Raw genomic sequence first — 22,359 nt, forward strand, 5'->3', positions numbered from 1 at the left:
GGGTGACTCCAATCTTTGCTGTCAGGAGGTCAGCAGTTCAGCTCACAGGAATCAGCAGCGGTAGCTCAGCCTATTCACAAGCACCATTCATAAATCAGCAATGGCAGTTTGATCCAGAAGAGACACAGAGGCTCTGCCAATCAGCCTGATGCTGCCGTAATATCATGAGAAATTCTTTGGTGCATTTCTCTCCACAACGTCACAATAAATGATGGTTAGCAAAGAAGGCCAGGTAAGCCAATGCCACAGCATAGTTCACTGTCTGTTGGGTTACACGAATACTCTTTTCAGACATCACTTGTCTCCGGCAAAACATCACATACCTTTTTTCCAGGCAGCTTCCAGAAAAACACCATGTGACTGTTCTCAGCAAAACATCCTCCCACGTGTCTGTTTCAGCAAAATATCCTCTCATATACATCCTCTCATAAGATAGTTTGTAGAAAAATATCACGACACAACTAAGTCTCCACCACTTCAGAGAACAGTTATGTTAGGCTTCCTGTCTGGAAGCATATAACGAAGTATCATTAATATTGTCAGGTATCAGTTCTTGCCCATAGAATGGGTCTAAATGCAGGCCTGTCATTAGTTGGCCATTCCCTCTGTCTCTGTTCTTTGTCCCTGCACATCTCATAGGCAGGACAGATTTTTGGATAGAAGGTTTTCTGGGTGGGTTGCTGTCCTTTTCCCGCCACTGGAAGTCCTGCCTGGCTACAACACGTGACTACTTCAGGATTAGCATACCCCACTGCTAGGAGTCTCAGCTACATTCAGCCCCATAGACATCCTGGAGCCTTCCCCCATTCCAAATCGCTGGCACATCCTCAAAATGCCCTGTCCACTGCCGATTTCCATTCTCTCCCCTGCTCACCCTATACCTGATTGCCATTGCCCCCAGTTCCCTCCCAATCCCCTCTCCCATCCAGTTTCCTTCCTCTATTCACCTCCAATAGCTATTTTATTTCCATTTCTTGTTATTTGGCTTCTTTAAGTCCATGGGTAGGTAGTGTGGTTATCCTGTACTTTCTGATTAATATCCACTTATAAGTGAGAACATACTTGCATGTCATTTAGCATCTCACTCAGGATATTTTCAACTTCTATCCATTTTCCTGCAAAATTCATGATGTCTTTATTAATAGCTGAGTAGTATTGCATTATGTAAATTATTTATTCTTCAGTTGAGGGACATCTATATTGTTTCCAGTTTTGAGTTATTATGAATAAAGCTGCTATGAAGAGAGTTGAACAAGTGTCCTTGTGGGATGGTGGAGCATCTTTTGGGTATATATCCAGGAGTGTTATAGCTGTGTCAGAGGTAGAACTTTTTTCTGAGAAATCACCAAATTGATTTCCAGAGTGTTGTAAAAGTTTGCACTCCCACCGGAAATGGAAAACTGTTCCCTTAGCTCCACATTCTTGGCAGAGTGTGCTGTCCCTTGAATTTTTTACCTTAGGCATTCTGATGGGTATAAGGTAGACTCTCAGAATGATTTTGATTTGAATTTCCCTGATGAGTAAGGATGTTGACATTCCATTAACTCAGTTTCTCAGGCACTACAGATCCCTCTGTTGAGAATTCTGTTTACCTCTGTACCCCATTTTTAAATTGTGTTATTTGGGGTTGGTAGTAGGTGTCTAACTTCTTTTTTCTTACTTTCTTTTTAATTAGATATTTTCTTTATTTACATTTCAAATGTCATTTTCTTTCCCAGTTTCCCCTCTGGAAACCCCCTATCCCATCCCATCCCCCTGCCTCCATGAGAGTGCTCCCTACCCAGCCACCCACTCCCTCCACCTCCCCACCCTGGTATTCCCCTACACTGGGGAATTGAGCCTTCACAGGACCAAGGGCCTCTCCTCCCGTTGATGCCCAACAAGGCACATTCTCTGCTATATATGCAGCTGGAGCCATGGGTCACTCCATGTGTAATCTTTGGTTGGTGGTTTAGTCCCTGGGAGCTCTGGGGTATCTGATTGGTTGATATTGTTGTTCTTCCTTAAGGTTGCAAATCCACTCAGCTACTTTAGTGCTTTCTTGAACTCCTCCATTGGGGACCCCATTCTTAGTCCAATGGCTGGCTGTGAGCATCCTCCTCTGTATTTGTCAGGCTCTGGCAGAGACTCTCAGGAGAGAGCAATATCAGGCTCCTGTCAGCATGTACCTCTTGGCATCCCAAATAATGACTGGGTTTGGTGACTGAATGTGGGATAGATCCCCATGTGTGTCAGTCTCTGGTTGATCTTTCCTTCAGCATCTACTGCATATTTTGTCTCTTTCTCTCTTTTTTTGTCTCTTTATTTCCTCCTGTGAGTATTTTGTTCCCCCTTCTAAGAAGTACTGAAGCATCCACACTTTTGTCTTTCTTCTTCTTGAGCTTCATGTGGTCTGTAATTGTATCTTGGGTAGTCCAAGGTTTTCAGCTAATATCCACTTATCAGTGAGTACATATCATGTGTATTCTTTTGTGATTGAGTTACCTAACTCAGGATGATATTTTCTAGTTCTATTCATTTGAACAAGAATTTATTGAAATTATTGATTTTAATAGCTGAGTAGTATTCAATTGTTTAAATATACTATATTTTCTGTATCCATTCCTCTGTTGAGGACATCTGGGTTCTTTCCAGCTTCTGACTATTATAAATAAGGCTGCTCTGAACATAGTGGAGCATGTACCCTTGTTATATGTTGGAGCATCCTTTGGGTATATGCCCAGGAGTGGTATACCTGGGTACTCAGGTAGTACTATGTCTAATTTTCTGAAGAACTGCCAGACCGATTTCCAGAATGGTCGTACAAGCTTGCAATCTCACCAACAAGGGAGGAGTTTTCCTCTTTCTCCACATCCTCACCAGCATCTGCTGTCACCTGAGTTTTTGATCTTACCCATTTTGAATGGTATGAGGTGGGATCTCAGGGTTGTTTTGATTTGCATTTCCCTGATGACTAAGGATGCGGAACACTTCTTTAGGTGCTTCTCAGCCATTTGATAATTGTCAGTTGAGAATTCTTTGTTTAGCTCTGTACCCCATTTTTAACAGGATTATTTAGCTCTCTGGAGTCTAACTTCTTAATTTCTTTGTATATATTGGATATTAGCCCTCTATCAGATGTAGGATTGGTAAAGATCTTTTCCCAGTCTGTTGGTTGCCACTTTGTCCTATTGACAGTATTCTTTGCCTTAAAGAAGCTTTGCAATTTTATGAGATCCCATTTGTCAATTCTTGATCATAGAGCATAAGCCATTAGTGTTCTGTTCAGGTAATTTTCCCCAGTGCCCATGAGTTCGAGGCACTTCTACACTTTCTCTTCTATTAGTTTCAGTGTATCTGGTTTTATATGTAGGTCCTTGATCTACTTGGACTTGAGCTTTGTATAAGGCAATAAGAATGGATCAATTTACATTCTTTTACATGCTGATGGCCAGTTGAACCAGCACCATTTGTTGATAATATGATAAACAGACTGAGAAAGAAATTAGGGAAATGACACCCTTCACCATAGTTACAAATAATATAATATAACTTGGTGTGACTCTAACCAAGCAAATGAAAGATCTATATGACAAGAACTCCATGTCTCTGAAGAAAAAAAAATCAAAGAAAATCTTAAGAGAAGGAAAGATCTCCCATGCTCATGGTTTGGCAGGCTTAAAATAGTAGAACTGCCTGTCTTGTCAAAAGCAATCTACAGATTAAATGCAATCCCCATCAAAATTCCAACTCAATTCTTCATAAAGTTAGAAAGAACAACTTGCAAATTTATTTGGAATAACAAAAAGCCAGGATAGCAAAAATGATTCTCAACAATTCCAGAACTTGTGGGAGAATCACCATCCCTGACCTCAAACAGGTTTACAGAGCAATAATGATTAAAGAAAAAACTGTATGGTATTGGTACAGAGACAGGCAGGTAGATCAGTGGAATAGAATTGAAGACCCAGAAATGAACCCTCATACCTATGGTCACTTAATCTTTGACAAAGGAGCTAAAATCATGCAGTGGTGTCTAACTTCCTGAGTTCATTATACATTTTGGATATTAGCTCTCTGTCAGATGTATGGTTGGTCAAGATCTCTTTCTAAAATGTAGGCTGACATTTTCTCCTATTCAGTATATCTGTTGCCTTATAGAAGCTTTTCAGTTTCATGAGTTCTCATTTATTAATTCTTGATCTTAGTGCCTGAGCCATTGAGCAAATATACCCAAGAGAAGTAGTTATCAGGAAATAATCAAATTCTGGGCTGAAATAAATCAATTAGAAATAAAGAAATCAATACAAAGAATCAACAAAACCAAGAGCTGGTTCTTTGAGAAATATCAACAAGATAGATACAAGGCAGAGAGATGGTACCCAAATTAACAAAATCAGAATTGAAAGTGGAGACATAGCAATTGACACTGCAAAAATTCAAAGAATCATTTGGTCTTCAATGAGAAGCCTATACTCCACAAATTTGGGAAATATTAATGAAATAGATGATTTTCTAGACAATTACCAATTATCAAAGTTAAATAATCATCAGGTAAACTACTTAAACAGTCCTATAAGCCCTAAAGAAATAAGAGCAGTCATTAAAAGTCTCTTAACCAAACCAAACCAAAACAAAACAAAACAAAAGCAAAGACAAAAAGCTCAGGGCCTGATACTTTTAGCACCGAATGCTACCAGACATTCAAAGAAGAGCTAATAGCAATTCCAACTATTCCACAAAATAGAAACAGAAGGAACATTGCCAAATTTATTCTATGAAGCCATAGTCATGCTGATACATAAACCATATAAAAACTCAACAAAGAAAGAGAATTTCAGACTAATTTACTTCATGAACATTGATGCAAAAATACTCAATCAAATACTTGCAAACTGAATCAAAGAACAAATCAATGATATCATCCATCATGATCAAGTAGGCTTCATCTCAGGAAGGCAGGTGTGACTCAATAAAAGAAAATCCATCAATGTAATGTTTTATAGCGGACAACTATAAAACAAAATTGAAAGAATATAACCACATGATCAACTCATTAAATGCTGGGAAAGCCTTTGACAAAATCCAACACCCTTTCCTGTTAAAAGTATTGGAGAAATCAGGGATACAGAGCACATATTCTCTCCCTATCTCTTCAATATAGTACTTGAAGTTTTAGCAAGAGCAATAAGAAAACAAAAGATCAAGGGGATGCAATTTGGAAAGAAAGAAGTCAAAGTATTGCTATTCATAGATGATATGATAATAGACATAAGTGACAGCAAAAAATTCTACCAGAAAACTCCTATGGCTGATAAACACCTTCAGCAAAGTGGCTGGATACAAAATTAAATTACAGAAACTAGTAGCCCTCTGTTACACAAATGATAAACAGGATAAGAAAGGAATTAGGGTGAAAACACCCTTGAAAATAGTCACGCATTATATAAATTTTCTTGGTGTAGCTCTAACAAAGCAAGTAAAAGACCTGTATGACAGGAACTTGAAGTCATTAACATTTCCATTCATGTATGGCTAGTACAATGTCTGTAATTCAAGCTGAAACAGGAAGATCACAAGTTCAGCATTAGCTACAAAGTGTACTTCAGGGCACTCTAGTCTACATACAAAACTCTATCACCAACAAACAAAAGAGTCAATTCATTCATGAATGAATACATTCATTTTTGGTGCTTGAGTCTAAATTCAGAATCTTCTAAATATTAATTATGCTCTGTATCACTGAGATATACCAAGCCCCAAAACTGTTTTTTACATATTTTTTCAGTTCATTCTATGTACTGTCTGAAATGGTAGTTCGTCTTTAACGCCACCTGGCGATTCAATGCAGCATGTCTATCTAAAAATAAATAATATCTAGAAAATAAAATTACAGATCTATATATTGATAGTATTTCTATTTTTCAAATATTACAAAGGAGTCTCATCTATACTGTTTTTTCTTCACATATGGAAATTCCACTCATTAATTGTTTTGCTATTTATGGAAGATGTTAACACAATGCATAACCGATAAAGTCGGTATGATCCTGAATTCACCTTTTGCCTCTGACTCCTACTTTGATGAATTGAACCATTTTATATACTTTTGTAACAATTGTTCTGTTTCCAATAATTTTGATACACCATGCACCTTTCCCACTATCCTTTCTTCTCACCCCTTGGCCTCCCCGCAGTCTCCTCTCTAGTCACCACATTTTCCACTGCTCTCTCTCTACGTTCACTTTTATCCTTTTTTCTTCCCTCCTCTTCCCCCCCCACTCCTCCCCCGTGGTTCCTTTTCCTACTGACAATACTAAAAGCCTTGTCTCCTTCCCATACAAATGTATCTATTTCTCCTCTTTCAGCTTGGGCTGGAAAAGAACTGGCAAATGAACACTTCCTGCACAGTGGAATGCCCTTTGAACTGTCAGCTTTCTGACTGGTCTCCTTGGTCAGAATGTTCGCAAACATGTGGACTCACAGGTTAGTTTGTATTGCAATTAGCTTTAGACTGCTAGGAAAGCCACATAAAACAAACCATCTCTCTTGCCATAAATTATATAAGGTAGGCTACAGAAAGGTGTCTTCTTTCCTAAAACATGCAACCCTCTCCTGCACCAGGATCTCCTCAAAAGAGACACCTATGATACCCTCTCCCAATCTATTTTTTCAACCATGGCATGAAGTTGCTGAAGTTGCACCATTTTATATCTTTAAAGGAAAAATGATACGAAGACGAACCGTGACCCAGCCCTTTCAAGGTGATGGGAGGCCCTGCCCTTCTCTGATGGAACAATCCAAGCCTTGCCCAGTGAAGCCATGCTACCGGTGGCAATATGGCCAGTGGTCTCCATGCCAAGTTCAGGTATCAAATTTCAGGAAGCTGTGTGAATGCATTCTTCATCTTCAGAGACGATTTCAAGTTAGAGATGGTTGGTTTCCTCATAAACATTTAAGTGACTCTGCCATTTCCCAGTTCTTTAATTAGTTTTGATAACAAGCATCCCCTGTCCTATACTTTTAAAATCATTTGGAGACGGATCCATTTTAATGAAAATTTATTTGCCTGTCTTTGTCTAGGAAGCAAATAAATTGTTCAGCGGATGCTTTATAGCTTGTGCCCTAAAAGGCATCGTCCCTAGGGTTTCTAATGCTTCTCTAGCTATTCATAAATCAAAACCAGTGATGCAGAGATGACTGCAAGCCATGAGCTCTCTAATGTATTATTTTTCTTTTTCTAATTAGCTATTTCTCCCTCCATTCCAGGACGCCCAGTGTGGAGAAGGAACCAGGACACGGAATATTTCTTGTGTCGTGAGTGATGGCTCAGCTGATGACTTCAGCAAAGCGGTGGACGAAGAGTTCTGTGCTAACGTCGAGCTCATCATAGATGGTAATAAACAAATAGTTCTGGAGGAAACCTGCACCCAGCCCTGCCCAGGTAACAATGAACAGAATTCGTATTTGAGGCATATCGTCGTAGGACCAGAGTGTTGGTTTAAAAACACAAATCCCAGACATTCGATTTTACCAGTGAAGACTCAGGAAACAGATGCTAGAATGAAAACCAACTAGCTCCAAGAGGCAGAGAAAGTACCCAGCTGGCCTTCCTACTCTACCTGTGTCCCAGAAGGGATATTCCCTTTCTCCTCCATTCTGTCTTAAATACTCTTCAACTTAAAAAATCGTTTTTAGAGTTTATTTATGTTTACTCCCAGTAGACTGGCTACCTTTTCTACCTCTGGACTAAGGTTAGCTTTATTTAATTCTTGGATTAAAGGTGTGTGCTAGGGTTTGGTCACACTACAAGTACTATTTATAGTAAACAGAAAGCTCTAGGGTCAATGGCTGAGCCATAGACCACAAATAGAAACAGCTTACAATGTCAGAGTTTACAATATGATCAAATGTCTTGCAGCACCAGAGTCAAGAATAGGTTATGCATACAGTCAATGTGAAGGGCGTCAACCATCTTGTTCAGTGATGCTTCTAGTAACGACTCACTACAATATCTGTGGGTCAGAGGAGCACCACGTTACTGCACAGAATAAGATCTCTAATATCCTTGAGCTGCATACTCAGCCCTCTACGGTGTGTCTTGAAAGCTAGATGAATTTGACATAGTAAGTTTTAAAGAGTAGAATATGAATTAAGGAATATATTTTTCATCTTTGGCAGGGATGATGTAAATTTATTATTCCAGTGGATTTGTTCAAAACATAAAAGTGTATTTAGCACAGAGTGCTTCACTTTCATTTTGTTATTAAATTTTGGAAGCTTGACATGGATATTTCAAGATGATGGTTATGTAATGCACAGACTACAGAAAATTTAACTATTGGATTTCTCTGCAAATGTATGATAAAATAAAATAAAGATAACTATAGAGATTAAGCCTACTTACCCAAAAGAGTGAGTTCTAAATTCCGTTCAGTTTGTAGTCATTTAGGTAAAGTTATGTACCCCATCATCAGTATTTTTTTAAATTTTCACCCATACCAGGTTTTCCTGGTAAACACCCAGTAACCCACAATGTGACATCTCAGAGATATAAGCATTTCTACAACTTTCTTAAATACTTTTCCTAGTTGTCCTTCACCCCCACTCGGCATCTTAAAGTGTACTAGATTTTTAAATAATATTTTATTAATTCCTTTGAGAGGAAAGATGTAATATATACATCCTATTTAAGGCTTAGCACTACCAAGTCTCTTGTTCTCTGCACTTTGACTAGTTATGGGTCTTTATTAATAAACATTTAATTCAAAAAGACACAACTCTGTTGAGAGATGTACTGCTCTATGGGGAGAGCATTCAATAGTTGGGGGTCATTTTAATACTACGTCTATTTAACAGAATAATAGTATAGAGCCAGTTCTCATGGGTAATAGTGATATTGTCCAATATGATGCTAAAACTGTGATTACAAACATGAAGTGATTAAAAACTGACAAATGTCATATATTCTATGATTCCATGAGAGGTCTGAGATTCTGGCAATGGTCTGTTCTTGACTAAATGTTGGTTGCACAGATATATATTCAGAGTGTGGAAATTTGCTATGAATTTACAGTATTTGGCATTTTGTGTGTGCTATCTATTTTTCTCAGTGAAATATGGTTGATTAGAGATGTAGATTAGAAGAAATAGACAGTTTCTATTTTAATGTCAACTTCTCACTAGCCAACCTCAGCTAGACTCCTCTGGGAAGAAAAAAATGACGTAAAAGCACTGGTTCTCTCACCTTTAACTTCAAGTCAATTTAACTTCATGAATACCTGGAGACAAGCTCTAGGTATTGTTAGGTTTTACTAGCTCCTGTTTGTGATAATGACAAATATCATGTTAACTTTTGACCAAACACTATCTATCTCTTAGAAAATAATCCTGACAGACTTCAGATCATAGCTTATGTTTTATAACAGTAAGCCACTCAGAGACCATCCACCCACTTCAAATAACATATTTACTACATATAAACTAATAATTATTATGTTTGTCAAAATCTCACAAATATCATGCCTACTTACAAACATATATGGTTAATATCAAAATGGGTATCTGCATCACTGTTCCTCATGGGTATAAATTACCAACCTGTTTCGTACAGGTGACTGTTATTTGAATGACTGGTCTTCATGGAGTCTGTGTCAGCTGACCTGTGTGAATGGTGAGGATCTTGGCTTTGGTGGAATACAGGTCCGATCCAGAGCAGTGATTATACAAGAACTGGAGAATCAACACCTGTGCCCAGAGCAGATGTTAGAAACAAAATCATGTGATGGTGAGTACTTCAATTTTTTTAATTTATTATTTTATTTATTTATATTTCAAATGTTATCCCCCTACTCGGTCTCCACTCCACAAACTTCCCCCCCATCCCCTCCCCATTACCTCTAAGACAGTGCTCCCCAACCCACCCATCCACTCCTGCCTCACCCTTCTAGCATCTCCCTTCTCTTGGGCATCAAACCTCCACAGGAGCAAGTATATCCCCTCCCATTAGGCCAGACAAGGCAGTCCTCTGCTACAAATGTAGTGGGGGGCCATGGAGCAGCCCATGTATGCTAATTAGTTAGTGGCTTTGTCCCTGGAAACTCTGAGGGGTCCAGTTAGTTGATACTGTTGTTCTTCCTAGAAGATTAAAATCCCCTTCAGCTCCTTCAGCCCTTCCCCTAACTCTTCAACTGGGGTCACCAGACTCAGTCCAATGGTTGGGTGAAAGTATCTTCATTTGTTTCAGTCAGGTGCTGGTAGAGCCTCTCAGGGGACAGCCAGACCAGACTCCTGTCTGCAAGCACATCTTGGCATCAGCAATAGTCTTGGGGTTTGCTGTTTGTACCTGGGATGGATCCCAAGGTGGGGTGTTCTCTGGATGGCCTTTCCTTCAGTCTCTGCTCCATTTTTTGTCCCTGCATTTCCTTTAGACAGGAACAATTCTGTGTTAAAAATTTTTGAGGTGGGTGGGTAACCCCATCCTTCCACTGGAGGCCATGTCTATCTACTGGAGGTGGTCTCTTCAGGTTCTATCTCCCTGCTCTTGGGCATTTCACCTAAGGTCATTTCCATTGGGTCCTGGGAGCCTCCCACATCCATAGTGTTTGGAACGTTCTAGTGATTCCCCACACTGCTGCATATTTCTCTGCATTCTCTAGACCCTCTGGGTTTGTCTCCTGTATTCTCCAATTCCTGATCCTACCCCCCCCTTTTCCTACCCCTCCCCTTTCTGACCAAGGTCCCTCCCTCCTTCTGCCTCTTGTGATTATTTTGTTTCCTGTTCTAAGTGGGACTGAAGCATCCTCACTTGGGCCTTCCTTCTTGTTAAGCTTCATATGTGAATTATGTCATGGATATTTGGAACTGTTTGGCTATTATTCACTTATCAGCATTATTACTGTGCATGTCTTTTTTTTTGTCTGTGTTACCTCTCTTAGGATGATATTTCTAGTTCCATCCATTTGCCTGGAAAATTCATGATGTCCTCATTTTTAATAGTTGAATTGTATTCCATTGTATAAATGAAGTATATTTTCTGTGCCCATTTTTCCCTTTATAGACATCTGAGTTGTTTCTCGCTCCTGGATACTATAAATAAGGCTGCTATGAACATAGTGGAGCATGTGTCCTTGTGGTATGGTAGAGTATCTTTTGGGTATATGCCCACCCAGGAGTGATATGGCTTAGTCTTCAGGTAGAAGTTCCAATTTTCTAAGGAAACACCAGATTGACTTCCAAAGTGGTTGTACCACTTTGTAATTTGAAATAAATTCATTTAGTTCTGTTGAATTTGTGTTGAGTGACTGAATTTGTTAGATTTCTACTTATAGTTGAGAGTTAAAGTCTGAGAGGCTAAGAATATGATTAATGAGTAAAGTGCTAGCCATGCAAGTATGAAGACATGAATTTGAATCTCAAAGATTGTAGGCAAAGTTAGAAGAGTTTCCAGAAGCTTGAGAGCCAGATAGCTGCAAACAAAAACAGACTTTGTCCCAAACAGTGTGGAAAGTTATAACCAATAACCAATGTTATCCTGAAATCTTCATGTATGTGCCTCTAAACTCTACATGTGTGTGTGCATGCATACACACAAACACACACACACACACACACATAATGGGAGAGGGAAAGTGCAAGACTCTGTTTGTTTTTTCATTTTTTATGGGTTATTTTATTTATTTACATTTTAAATGTTATCCCACTTCCCAGTTTCCTCTCTAAAAGCCTCCTATTCCCTCCCCCTTCCCCTGCCTCTATGAGGGTGCTCCCCTACCTACCTGCTCTCACCTCAGTGCATTCCCCTACCCTGGATCATCGAGCTTCCACAGGACAAGGGATAAGGCCATCCTCTGCTTCATATCCAGTTCGAGCCATGGGTTCCTCCATGTGTACTTTTTGGTTGGTGGTTTAGTCCTTGGGAGCTTTGGGGGGTCTGGTTGGTTGATATTGTTGTTCTTCCTATGCAATTGCAAAATTCTTAGCTCCTAAGTCCTTGCCCTAACTTCTTCACTGGGGTCTCTATGCTCAGTCCAATGGTTTCCTGATTACATCCACATCTGTATTGGTCAGGCACTAGCAGAGTCTCTCAGGATACAACTATACCAGGCTCTGTTAAAAAGCACTTCTTGGCATCAGCAATAGTGTCTGGGTTTGGTGTCAGCAGATGGGATGGATCCCTAGGTGGGGCAGTGGCCTTTCTCTGCTCCACTTTTTGTCCCTACATTTCATTTTGACTGGAGGAATTCTGGATTAATATTTTTGAGGTGGGTGGGTGGCCCCATCCCTCAAAAAGGGGCCATGCCTATCCAGTGGATATGGTCTCTACAGGTTCTCTCTCCCCTTTGTTGGGTATTTCAGCTAATATCCTCTCTACTACGTCCTGGGACCCTTTTGGGTCCCCAACATCTGGGACTTTCTAGGGGCTACCACTAGTTCCCCTTCCTCTATTGCTACACATCTACTTTCAAATTCCTGACTTTCTGTAGTTCTCCCACATCTACTCCCATATCTCAACAACCCCCTTTCCTCTCCTCCCAGATCCCTCGCTCCCTCTACCTCCTGAAGATTATCCCCACTCCACCGGAGTAGGACTGTAGCATCCACACTTTGGTGCGATTTTCTTTCTTCTTGGGTTTCATATGACCAGTAAGTTGTACCCTGGGTATTCTGAGCTTTGTTTTGGTTAATATCCACTTATCAGTGAGTACATATCTTGTGTACTGCAATCCCACCAGCAATGGAGGAGTGTTCCTCTTTCTGCACATCCTCACCTGAGTTTTTGATCTTAGCAGGTGTAAGGTGGAATCTCAGGGCTGTTTTGATCTGCATTTCCCTGCAGATTAAGGATGTTGAACATTTCTTTAAGTGTTTCTCAGACATTTGAGATTCCAGTTCAAATGAATTCAGTTGAGAATTCTCTGTTTAGCTCTGTAATCCATTCTTAAAGGGTTATTTGGTTCTCTGGAGTCTAACTTCTTGAGTTCTTTGTATATTTTAAATGTTAGTCCTTTATCAGATGTAGGATTGGTAAAGATCTTTCCCCAATCTGTGGATTGCCATTTTGTCTTATTGACAGTGTTCTCTACCTTACACAGCTTTTCAATTTTATGAGGTCCCATTTGTCAATTCTTGATCTTAGAGCATAAGCCATTGATGTGCTATTCAGGACATATTCCCCTGTGCCAATGTGCTCGAGGTTCTTTCCCACTTTCTCTTCTATTAGATTTGTCATATCTTGTTTTATGTGATAGTTCTTGAAAAATCAGGGAAACAACACACCTTACAATAGTCACAAATAATATGAAATGTCTTGGCGTGACTCTAACCAAGCAAGTGAAAGATCTGTATGGCAAGAACTTCAAGTCTCTAAAGAAAGAAATTGAAGAAGACCTCGGAAGATGGAAAGATCTCCCATGCTTATGGATTGGCCGGATTAACATAGTAAAAAGCCATCTACAAAATGCAACCTCCATCAAAATTCCAATTCAATTCTTCACAGAGAGAAAGAGCAACTTTATCTGGAATAACAAAAAACAAAAACAAAAAACAAAACAAAAAAAAACAAAATAGGATATAAAAAACCATTCTGAACAATAAGAGAACTGCTGGGGGAATCACCATCCCTGACCTCAAGCTATACTACAGAGCAATAGTGATTAAAAAAATACATCATGGTATTGTTACAGAGACAGGCAAGGAGAACAATGGAATAGAATTGAAGACCCAGAAATGAACCCACATACTGTTGGCCACTTGATTTTTGACAAAGGAGTCAAAACCATCTAGTGGAAAAAAGCATTTTTCAACAAATGGTGCTGGTTCAACTGGTGGTCAGCATATAGAAGAATGAAAATTGACCCATTCTTATCTTCTTAAACAAAGCTCAAGTCCAAGTACATCAAGGACTTCCATATAATGACTCATGCTTTAAAATGTGGAATATTATTTTAAAAAATGTCTCCTAACTTTAAAAATCTAAGAAGTCTAAGATAATTATGAGCATTGAGTGTGCATTTATACCAACAATGAACAAACATAAATTTAATGTTTTTCATTTGTTTAAAACAAATGACAAAAGTGGATAGAACGGCAAAAGCACAGTAAAATTAGACTCTTTAATGTGGTCTTAGAAAATGATAAATTAATTCATTGGTGAGAATTAGAAATTTTAACTTCACAATAATTAGATATAGAGCATCATAGACATACATGTTCATGTTTCTTTTATGTATATACATATACGGAACTATTTCCTCAATATTTGCATCAAATTCCATATCCAAAACTTCAGTGCATTACAATTTCACAGTTTGGAGCATGGTGGTATCTTGATAACAATAAAAGTCTTGGTATCTAGTGGTAAATTTAAGGCTCAAATTCTTAGCTTTGTTCTGTAATAGTTAAGAAATGTAATACATAACATACACTAAGTAGTATAGAAAATGTCACCTTACATTGAAAACTGGAAGAGGAGACCTAGGATGCTGAGAAAATATAGAACAAAAACTAATGAACCAGATGATTTAACCTAAGAATTGATTAAAATTCTCAACCCTATCAATATAATCTTCCCAATTTACCAATCACATAAAATATTTCCAATTCCTGGGACAGAGCAGGCAAAGAAGTACTGAAGCTCGAAATTTGCAATTAATTAAATAAATCCCAGGGCAGGGAACAGAATTGTTAATACAAAATGACAGTGAAACAAAATTAGAAATCAGTGTCACAACTGCAGAAGAAACCCTCTCGTACACACACAAATAAAACCTGGAAAGCACGCAGATGGTTAACCACTGTCGGGAGTTATGTAGAGTGGAGAAAGAAGTGTTTGGGGGAGAAATAAAGGTCTCATATGGTTACATATGTGGAAAAGAGCAAAGATAGGCTGTATTTTCAAATCACGAAATTTGTTTTGTAATAGGAAGCAGACATTCAAGGATAATAATAAAAGAAAAAAGAGACCATGAGCTTGAGAAAGAGTGGGAGGAAGGGGACATGGACGGAGAGGGATAACAGAAATGATGTAATTGTATTTTGATTAAATTTTAAAAGCCAGAAAAAATTAAGTAAGATGCAGCCTGTGTGGATAGATCCACACTGAATGAGGCAGCAAAAGTAGACACTCAGCAGAAATCATAGTGTGTTCGTATGACAACGTAATGAAATGAACGGTTCACAGCAAATTGGTTAAGGAGAAGAAGAGTGAATGTTGCATCTCTACAAACAGAAAATGATTTTGAAATTATAATTCAACAAAAAAGTCTTATTAGCAAACACAAAAATGCAAATGATGTTGTTCAAAATGTAATAACTTAGCAACAGTAACAGAAAAGCTATGGCACGGATTCCATAACCCCTGAAAGTGGAAATGTGTGAATTTTATAGTTGCATAGAATACAGTCTAAAATGTGAATGGGTACCTATATACAAAAATAAAAATCCGTGAGCCAAACCTGGGAGCAAATGTTCACATTAATTCACTTTATTAGTTGAGGGTTAGGTGAAAGCTTAGAAACATGATTTTTTTAAACTAACATATTAGTTAGAAATTAGCCTTTCTTTACCAGCAGAATTCAATAATAAAATTTTAACTAGAAAAAACTATGCTTGAGCGATAACTTAATCTATCAATAGTGGCGTAAGATATCTATTGAAAAGTTATGAACCCTAACTGAAATGCATAAAGCACACAAATATTGGTACAATAGACCATTTTCATGAACGAGAGGTGCCAATGCCTTAATATGAATTGTACCTATACTTACCTATAAATTCCATGTGATTTGAACAGGCTATTAAGACAATCTGAGAAGTAGATCCTAAGACTAATTTGGGGATATTAAAGACAAACTGAGGTAAGACATTTTTTTAAAAACACAATGATGAGGAGAGGTCAGGAGATGTGCATAGATGTTTATTATGACTGACTATAAATACTGATATTTAGGCATAATGACTTACCAATAATGAAGAATCACTCTAGTAGGATAGGATAGAGATTTTTAGAGCAAATCTAGGCTTTCTGCCAAATATGTGGTAGAACAGGGAACAGGCACATTCACTCTGCGAGACATTAAGACAGCCTGGGCTTCTTTGATGATCACTCCTTAAAATTAACAACTTCCCATTTCAATGAGTAAAGGCATGGGTGTCAATAAGAAAAAAAAAAACATGACTGAAATAGTAACAAGTCAGCCCTATCAGAGGAAATCCAAAACATTCTTTAAACTATTTGGTAATTTTAGTTATCAAAGAATTTATTTTATTAAGATAAAACAGATTTTTACACACTCAAGACTGGTTAAAAATAAATTAAGTTTTTATTCTAAGTCATCCTGACTGTGTAGAGCAACCAACCTACTACAGTTGAGCATTTAAATGTTTACCTTGTAGTAGAAAAGATGAAGAATATTTAGCAAAGTTCCATTGTCTACAGTTATACCAGAGATTGCTCTCCTTAATATTTATATTTTAAAGCAACAATATATTTGCCAATTGTTAGCCATAAGGCATTTTAATGATTTAAAATAACATGACCAAAAAACACAATAAATTGTAATATCTGATACAATGTAATTCTTTGTGGTAGTTAAAAAAATTGACTATATCTACATTAAAAAAATCACATGCAGACAGTTTATCTGTTATAACAATAAGCTCCCAATTATATATAAAATATGATATACTAATAACTAATTCTGAGTAAAATATTAATTTTATTAATTAATAGTAAATAAAATATGCATCTGTGTATTTATAATAAAAGACTAAAACCAAGATAGAAAGTCATGCATCTGCTTTAGAATGATGTGCATGGGCTGGGACATTAGGAGATGGCACCAGGAAATGCTGTTACACAATAATAAGTCCTTGACTCATTTATTGATCAGTAAGCAAATGAAAATCTAAGGTAAGTATGCCCAAATGGTAGCATTTTGTTAGAAGGATATGATATATCAGTTGAATATATTTTTACAGTTAATTATTCTCTGAATTTGTCTATATGTTCCATATTCCATAATATTAAAAAAACCCAAACTGTAAAACTTTAGCTATAAACCATGAATTAAATTACACATCCAGGGTCCGACCAGGTGGCAGACTAGATGTGACACACTGGTGGGGACTTAGGTTGATAACTGCAGTTTTATCAAATTTGTTTTGCAACTTCCCAGCAACCCATTGACATTGTGACCCTTAGCAGGAGACTTTGCATCACCTTAAAGCTTTCATGCACACATTAGTAACTCTCTCTCATGGTGGTTCTGAGTAATGTCACCTCAACGCTTGCTCTATGCCTGCAGATGGACAATGCTATGAATACAAGTGGATGGCAAGTGCTTGGAAGGGCTCTTCTCGAACAGTCTGGTGTCAAAGGTCAGATGGTGTAAATGTAACAGGTAAAACACTGGCATCTTGGTTTTCCTGAATATATTCCTGTAATATATAATGCAGTCGAAAACTGAAGGAACTTCAGTTATTAACACATTGTTGGAATCAAGAAATGTATGGTATATACATGTCTGGTGACTGGTGCTAAATTATTTTATTTTAAAATATTAAAATTTCTCAAGTTCTCTCTTTACTATCCCCTTTGGATGCTACCTTCAGATTATATTTAATTGACATATCACCTAACTCTAATAAATTAATATAAGTAATTTCCTAATTTTTCCACTAGGGAATTTACATATTAACAAATTGATAATTTGAAATGATAATTATTCCATTCACTACTTCTGCTTTCGTGCTTTTAGGATGATACAGAGCAATGGAGTATGCATATATAAATATAATCTACTGAAATTAGCAAATCTACTATTAAGATTTATTAAGGTTTGTCGATAAATCCAGGAAAAAAGAAAAGAAATTCCAGGTTGAGTATATATTGCATGCACTGAAAATTCCATGAAAACAACTCAAGGTCAGAAGCATAATTCTACTTTAGACACATAAATGCATTTTAAAACATGTTTCCATAATTATCATTTTAACATAATTCAGTTGTCCCGAATCTCCACTTAAGAGTCAGAACGAGTATTGACTGTCAGCTGCCCAGGGCATATGCCAGCTTAGGACTCTTGTTTCAACTCTTTTACAAGAAAAACCAAGTCATATGCATCAGGGTGCCCCTGAATAAAGTCCACTTGTGATTTCACTTTCATATATATTGTGAGATCATAGGACCCGCCAGGATCAATGCACTTCTTGGAAAACATCAACTTTTATATTGAGTTTCAAGTGACCCAGATCTATTGAAACCTAATTACTTACTTCCTCTCTAAGAAAGCCAGAAGAGAATGTCAAATTATATTCTTATGAAGACAGAGTTGTGTGGGACTAAAAGCTGTACCAAGAAGCCTTTGATAATAGCATCTCCCAGTGGACATATAATATGAAATAGAAAAAACACCTACCAGGAAACTCTTTGCTATCTCAAGAATATTATTTGGGGAAGAAAAACAGTCAGCCGGAACTCCATTCTAAGCAGAGTGGATAATAAGGGCAGAGACAAGACAGGTGTTAGAAATGCCATTCACTTAACTCAGATCCTAGAAATGAATATACATCAGTCTGTAAGTGATTCTGAAGGAACTTAATAGTTTCCTAAAAGGTTCTATTTGATTGAAGATTTTTTTCAAAAACAGAAGCAAATAATATGTATTTGCCCTTTTCTTATAATACAATTATTTTCCTACTGCAAATGAGATGATTCACTTAATGCAAAGCTAAATGAAAATTTAAAGACTGACTGATCCCTATAAATCACATTTTAAATTTCTTTTTAATACAACAAAGTCTGTATAGGATTATTTTTTTTTCTCTGTTGCCATGAAACCAGTATGTAAATGACCTATGACAAACCCTAAATGCATTCTTCCTCCACCATTCAGATGACTTCCTCTAGGAAAACAAAAGTAAAGTCCATTACCTATATAAATCAATAGATTTACTTATAAATTGTCATTATAAGGAAGCCATGTGACAACTTTCTTTTCAAATATTTGATGGTAGTTAACACAGTCACTAACCTGCACTTGTTTCACTATTATATTTATTTTGTTGCATGTTTTAAAATGTATGAATGAATGATGAATGAATGAATGAACACTTTAAAAAGTATTTATAAGATTAGATTCTGGGAACCTTTGAGTCCAAAAGACAATGAACTCAATGAATAAAGAAAAGTATTGTTTTGGCTAAAGTTGTGCTGCATTGAGTAAATATAGTTTGAAACCAATAGTCCCAATTTGTCACCAGTATTGCTTCTTTAGGGTAACTGTCTCCATCTTCAAAACTGTGGTAACATCCAATTCACAGTTTGTATTGCACGTGAGAAATAAATTGGGGGGATTAATTTCAATGAGAAGTTGGAAAATAGTGTAAGCAGAAGACTTCCCAGCATCCACAAAATATCTGGAAGTAACAAGAATAGTGATTTTTTTCAAAAATAAATAAGCACTATAATAAACCCATTTGTATAATGGTCAAACAAATTGTAAATTTACTTCAAGGGTTGTGCAAACTACCATTTTGAGTAGCCAAAAAAGATATTTAACTATAGAATAAAATTCAATCTGTTTTGTTTATAATTGCTGGTCTTGGCTTGAAGAAATAGGTTAAATGCCCTATTTTATTCCAGCTACTGTTGGAAATAGGTTATATGAAACTAGTGTTTCAAATATAGCAGCTACAAAATCAGCCTCTTGGCGATATGTCTTGGACACTTGTGAAGTACAAGCCATAGTGCTGTTATCTGGGTAAAAAGTCCAACGTTTCCAATAAAATTGTTAGCCAACCATTTCACGAATACAGTACTTCCTGGAATTTCGAAAGGGATTCAAACTTCAAAGATAAGTGTGTTTGTTAAAATGTGGTTTTCTGTTCTGCAGGAGGCTGCTTGGTGGTGAGCCAGCCTGATGCTGACAGGTCTTGTAACCCACCCTGTAGTCAACCCCACTCATACTGTAGTGAGGTATGTACACATTCATTCAAAGGGACAAGCCACTTCTGTCATCCCACTGTCTCTGGTACAGCCCCTTCCCCCGGTCTCCAAAGAGCCATGACTGGAGGAAGAAACCATTGATTTCAAACCATCCCTTTTTTGTTTTAATTTAGTTGAGCAGTTCTCAATGCACTTGACTTATTTACCTTTAGAAAGACTTAGTATGGACCTTCCTTGGTTAGCCAACTCCTATTTTATGATTACTTATTTATATGCTTGATGTGTTTAATTTTTTTCCCATCCTCCCTTACCCTCCTTCTATGAGGGTACTCCCTGACCTACCCAACCAGTCCTGCCTCATTTCCCTAGCATTCCTCTACACCAGGGCATCAAGCCTTCACAGGCCCAAGGACCTCCCCTCCCATTGATGCCATCCTCTCTGCTACATACGAGGCTGGAGCCATGGGTCCCTAAATGTGTACTCTTTGGTTGGTGGTTTAGTCCCTGGGAGTTCTGGGGGGGCGGGGGGAGGTCTGGCTGGTTGATACTGTTGCTCTTCCTATAGGGTTGCCAACCCCTTCAGCTCCTTCAGTCCTTCCCCTAATTTTTCCACTGGGCCCCCTATGATCAGAACAATGGTTGGCTGCAAACATCCTCCTCTGTATTGGTCAGGATCTGGAAGAGCCTCTCAGAAGACAGATGTATGAGGGTCCTGTCAGCAAGCACTTCTTTGTCTGGGTTTGGTGTCTATGTGTGGGATGGATCCCGTGGTGGGGCAGTCTCTAGATGACCTTTCCTTCAGTTTCTGCTCCACTCTTTGTTGCTGTATTTCCTTTAGACAGGAGAAATTTTGAGATGTAGTTGTGGCCATTTTCTCATATACTCATCTCCTTCATGGAACTTTATTTTCAATTAAAATTCTTATTTTTTATAATTCAAACAAAAGATCCAAAACAAAAAATATAGGCAATAGCTTCGGGTTGCAGCCTACCTAAATAGTGGTAATTAAAGATGCCCTTTATCTGTTCTTTGACTCAAAAAAAAAAGAAAGAAAGAAAGAAAGAAAGGAAGGAAGGAAGGAAGGAAGGAAGGAAGGAAGGAAGAAAAATTTAGCATAGGGCGGCAGAGTTAATGTAGCTAAGGCAGAAATTACATGCAGTAAATTCTCTTAAAAATGCTTCCTAATGCTGTTTTCTCTGAGTAAGCTTGGTTATCCTTTCCAAGATCCCTTGTGTGAGTACTGTAACCCTCCCTGATCTCCTGCAGATGAAGGCATGCCGCTGTGAAGAAGGGTACACTGAAGTCATGTCCTCTAATAGCACCCTTGAGCAATGCACACTTATCCCTGTGGTGGTGATTCCCACTGTGGAAGATAAAAGAGATGTGAAAACCAGTCGGGCAGTTCACCCAACGCAACCCTCCAGTAACCCAGCAGGACGGGGCAGGACATGGTTTCTACAGCCATTTGGGCCAGGTGAAGCAGCCAGACACTGAACGCAACATTATTTTTTACTTAGACATTCCACCAATATCCCAGTATATTTTTTAAATAACCAAGAATGTTTCAAATAAATGATTATTTCTTAATCCATGGACTCATTTTTAACATTGCAGCTATCTTTATGTCTTTTTATTTTTATTGTGAACACAAGTACCCAGGTCTGAATTCATAGAAATGAAACTACTTTCTACAACAACAACAACAACAACAAAAAAATAGTACTGATATTACTTATCTCAAACCCAGTCCTAAAGTTGTAAATATAATAAATACACACTGAATAAAATGATGTCATAATGAAAATAATTAGAAAAATATGTCGCCACTTACAACAGAGATAAATAAGAATATAAAGGCATTTCGAGTTTTCAGTATAATCACACAGAGTGGCTGGAATGAGCCATGAGAAATGCAGATCCATGCTAGGAGCGCTCAGCTGCTAGGACAGTAAACAGCAATGTCCAAGTTAATGTTCCCAGTTCCCTTAGAGTCCATACTAGGGCCAAATAGAGAGAGGCAGTGATGGAGTCTTCCTTGCTTGATGGAATGACCCTTAGAGGCTGACTAGGCCATTGTCGTATTACAACAGATACTCTTAGTTTATCAATGATTGAACTTGAACCCAATGCAGGAATAAGCCTGCAAGCTTGAAGAAGTGCTGCTCTCGACTTTTCACTCTTTCTCTTCCTAACTCGGATAGAACGTGCTGTCTCTAGGTACAGAAAATGTCCTACTATTGCTCTATGAGCAACACATATTCTGCCTCATTCCCTCCCACCATGGAGGAATTTCATATAAATCCAGCCATCACCAACTTTATACTTACATCAGAAACACAAGAAATAAAGAAAGAAATTTGCATAGTTACCATGCCTCGATTTGTGGCCATTAAGTAAAAACATTTTCCTTTTAAAAGAACCAAAATTGAACT

At 37.8% G+C, this 22,359-nt stretch overlaps 1 protein-coding gene across 1 annotated transcript in view; it reads left to right on the top strand.

Moving 5' to 3' along the window:
* Thsd7a (thrombospondin type 1 domain containing 7A) overlaps nucleotides 1-22,359 on the top strand; it is a 415,052-nt gene that overhangs the window by 387,352 nt on the left and 5,341 nt on the right. The window contains 7 exon segments of the mRNA XM_032906937.1: nucleotides 6,348-6,465; nucleotides 6,702-6,847; nucleotides 7,249-7,423; nucleotides 9,593-9,766; nucleotides 17,286-17,381; nucleotides 19,875-19,957; nucleotides 21,194-21,401. Of these exon segments, the coding sequence (XP_032762828.1) occupies nucleotides 6,348-6,465; nucleotides 6,702-6,847; nucleotides 7,249-7,423; nucleotides 9,593-9,766; nucleotides 17,286-17,381; nucleotides 19,875-19,957; nucleotides 21,194-21,401 (1,000 nt within the window).

The sequence above is a fragment of the Rattus rattus genome, chromosome 6 (assembly GCF_011064425.1).
Source record: "Rattus rattus isolate New Zealand chromosome 6, Rrattus_CSIRO_v1, whole genome shotgun sequence".
NCBI lineage: Eukaryota > Metazoa > Chordata > Mammalia > Rodentia > Muridae > Rattus > Rattus rattus.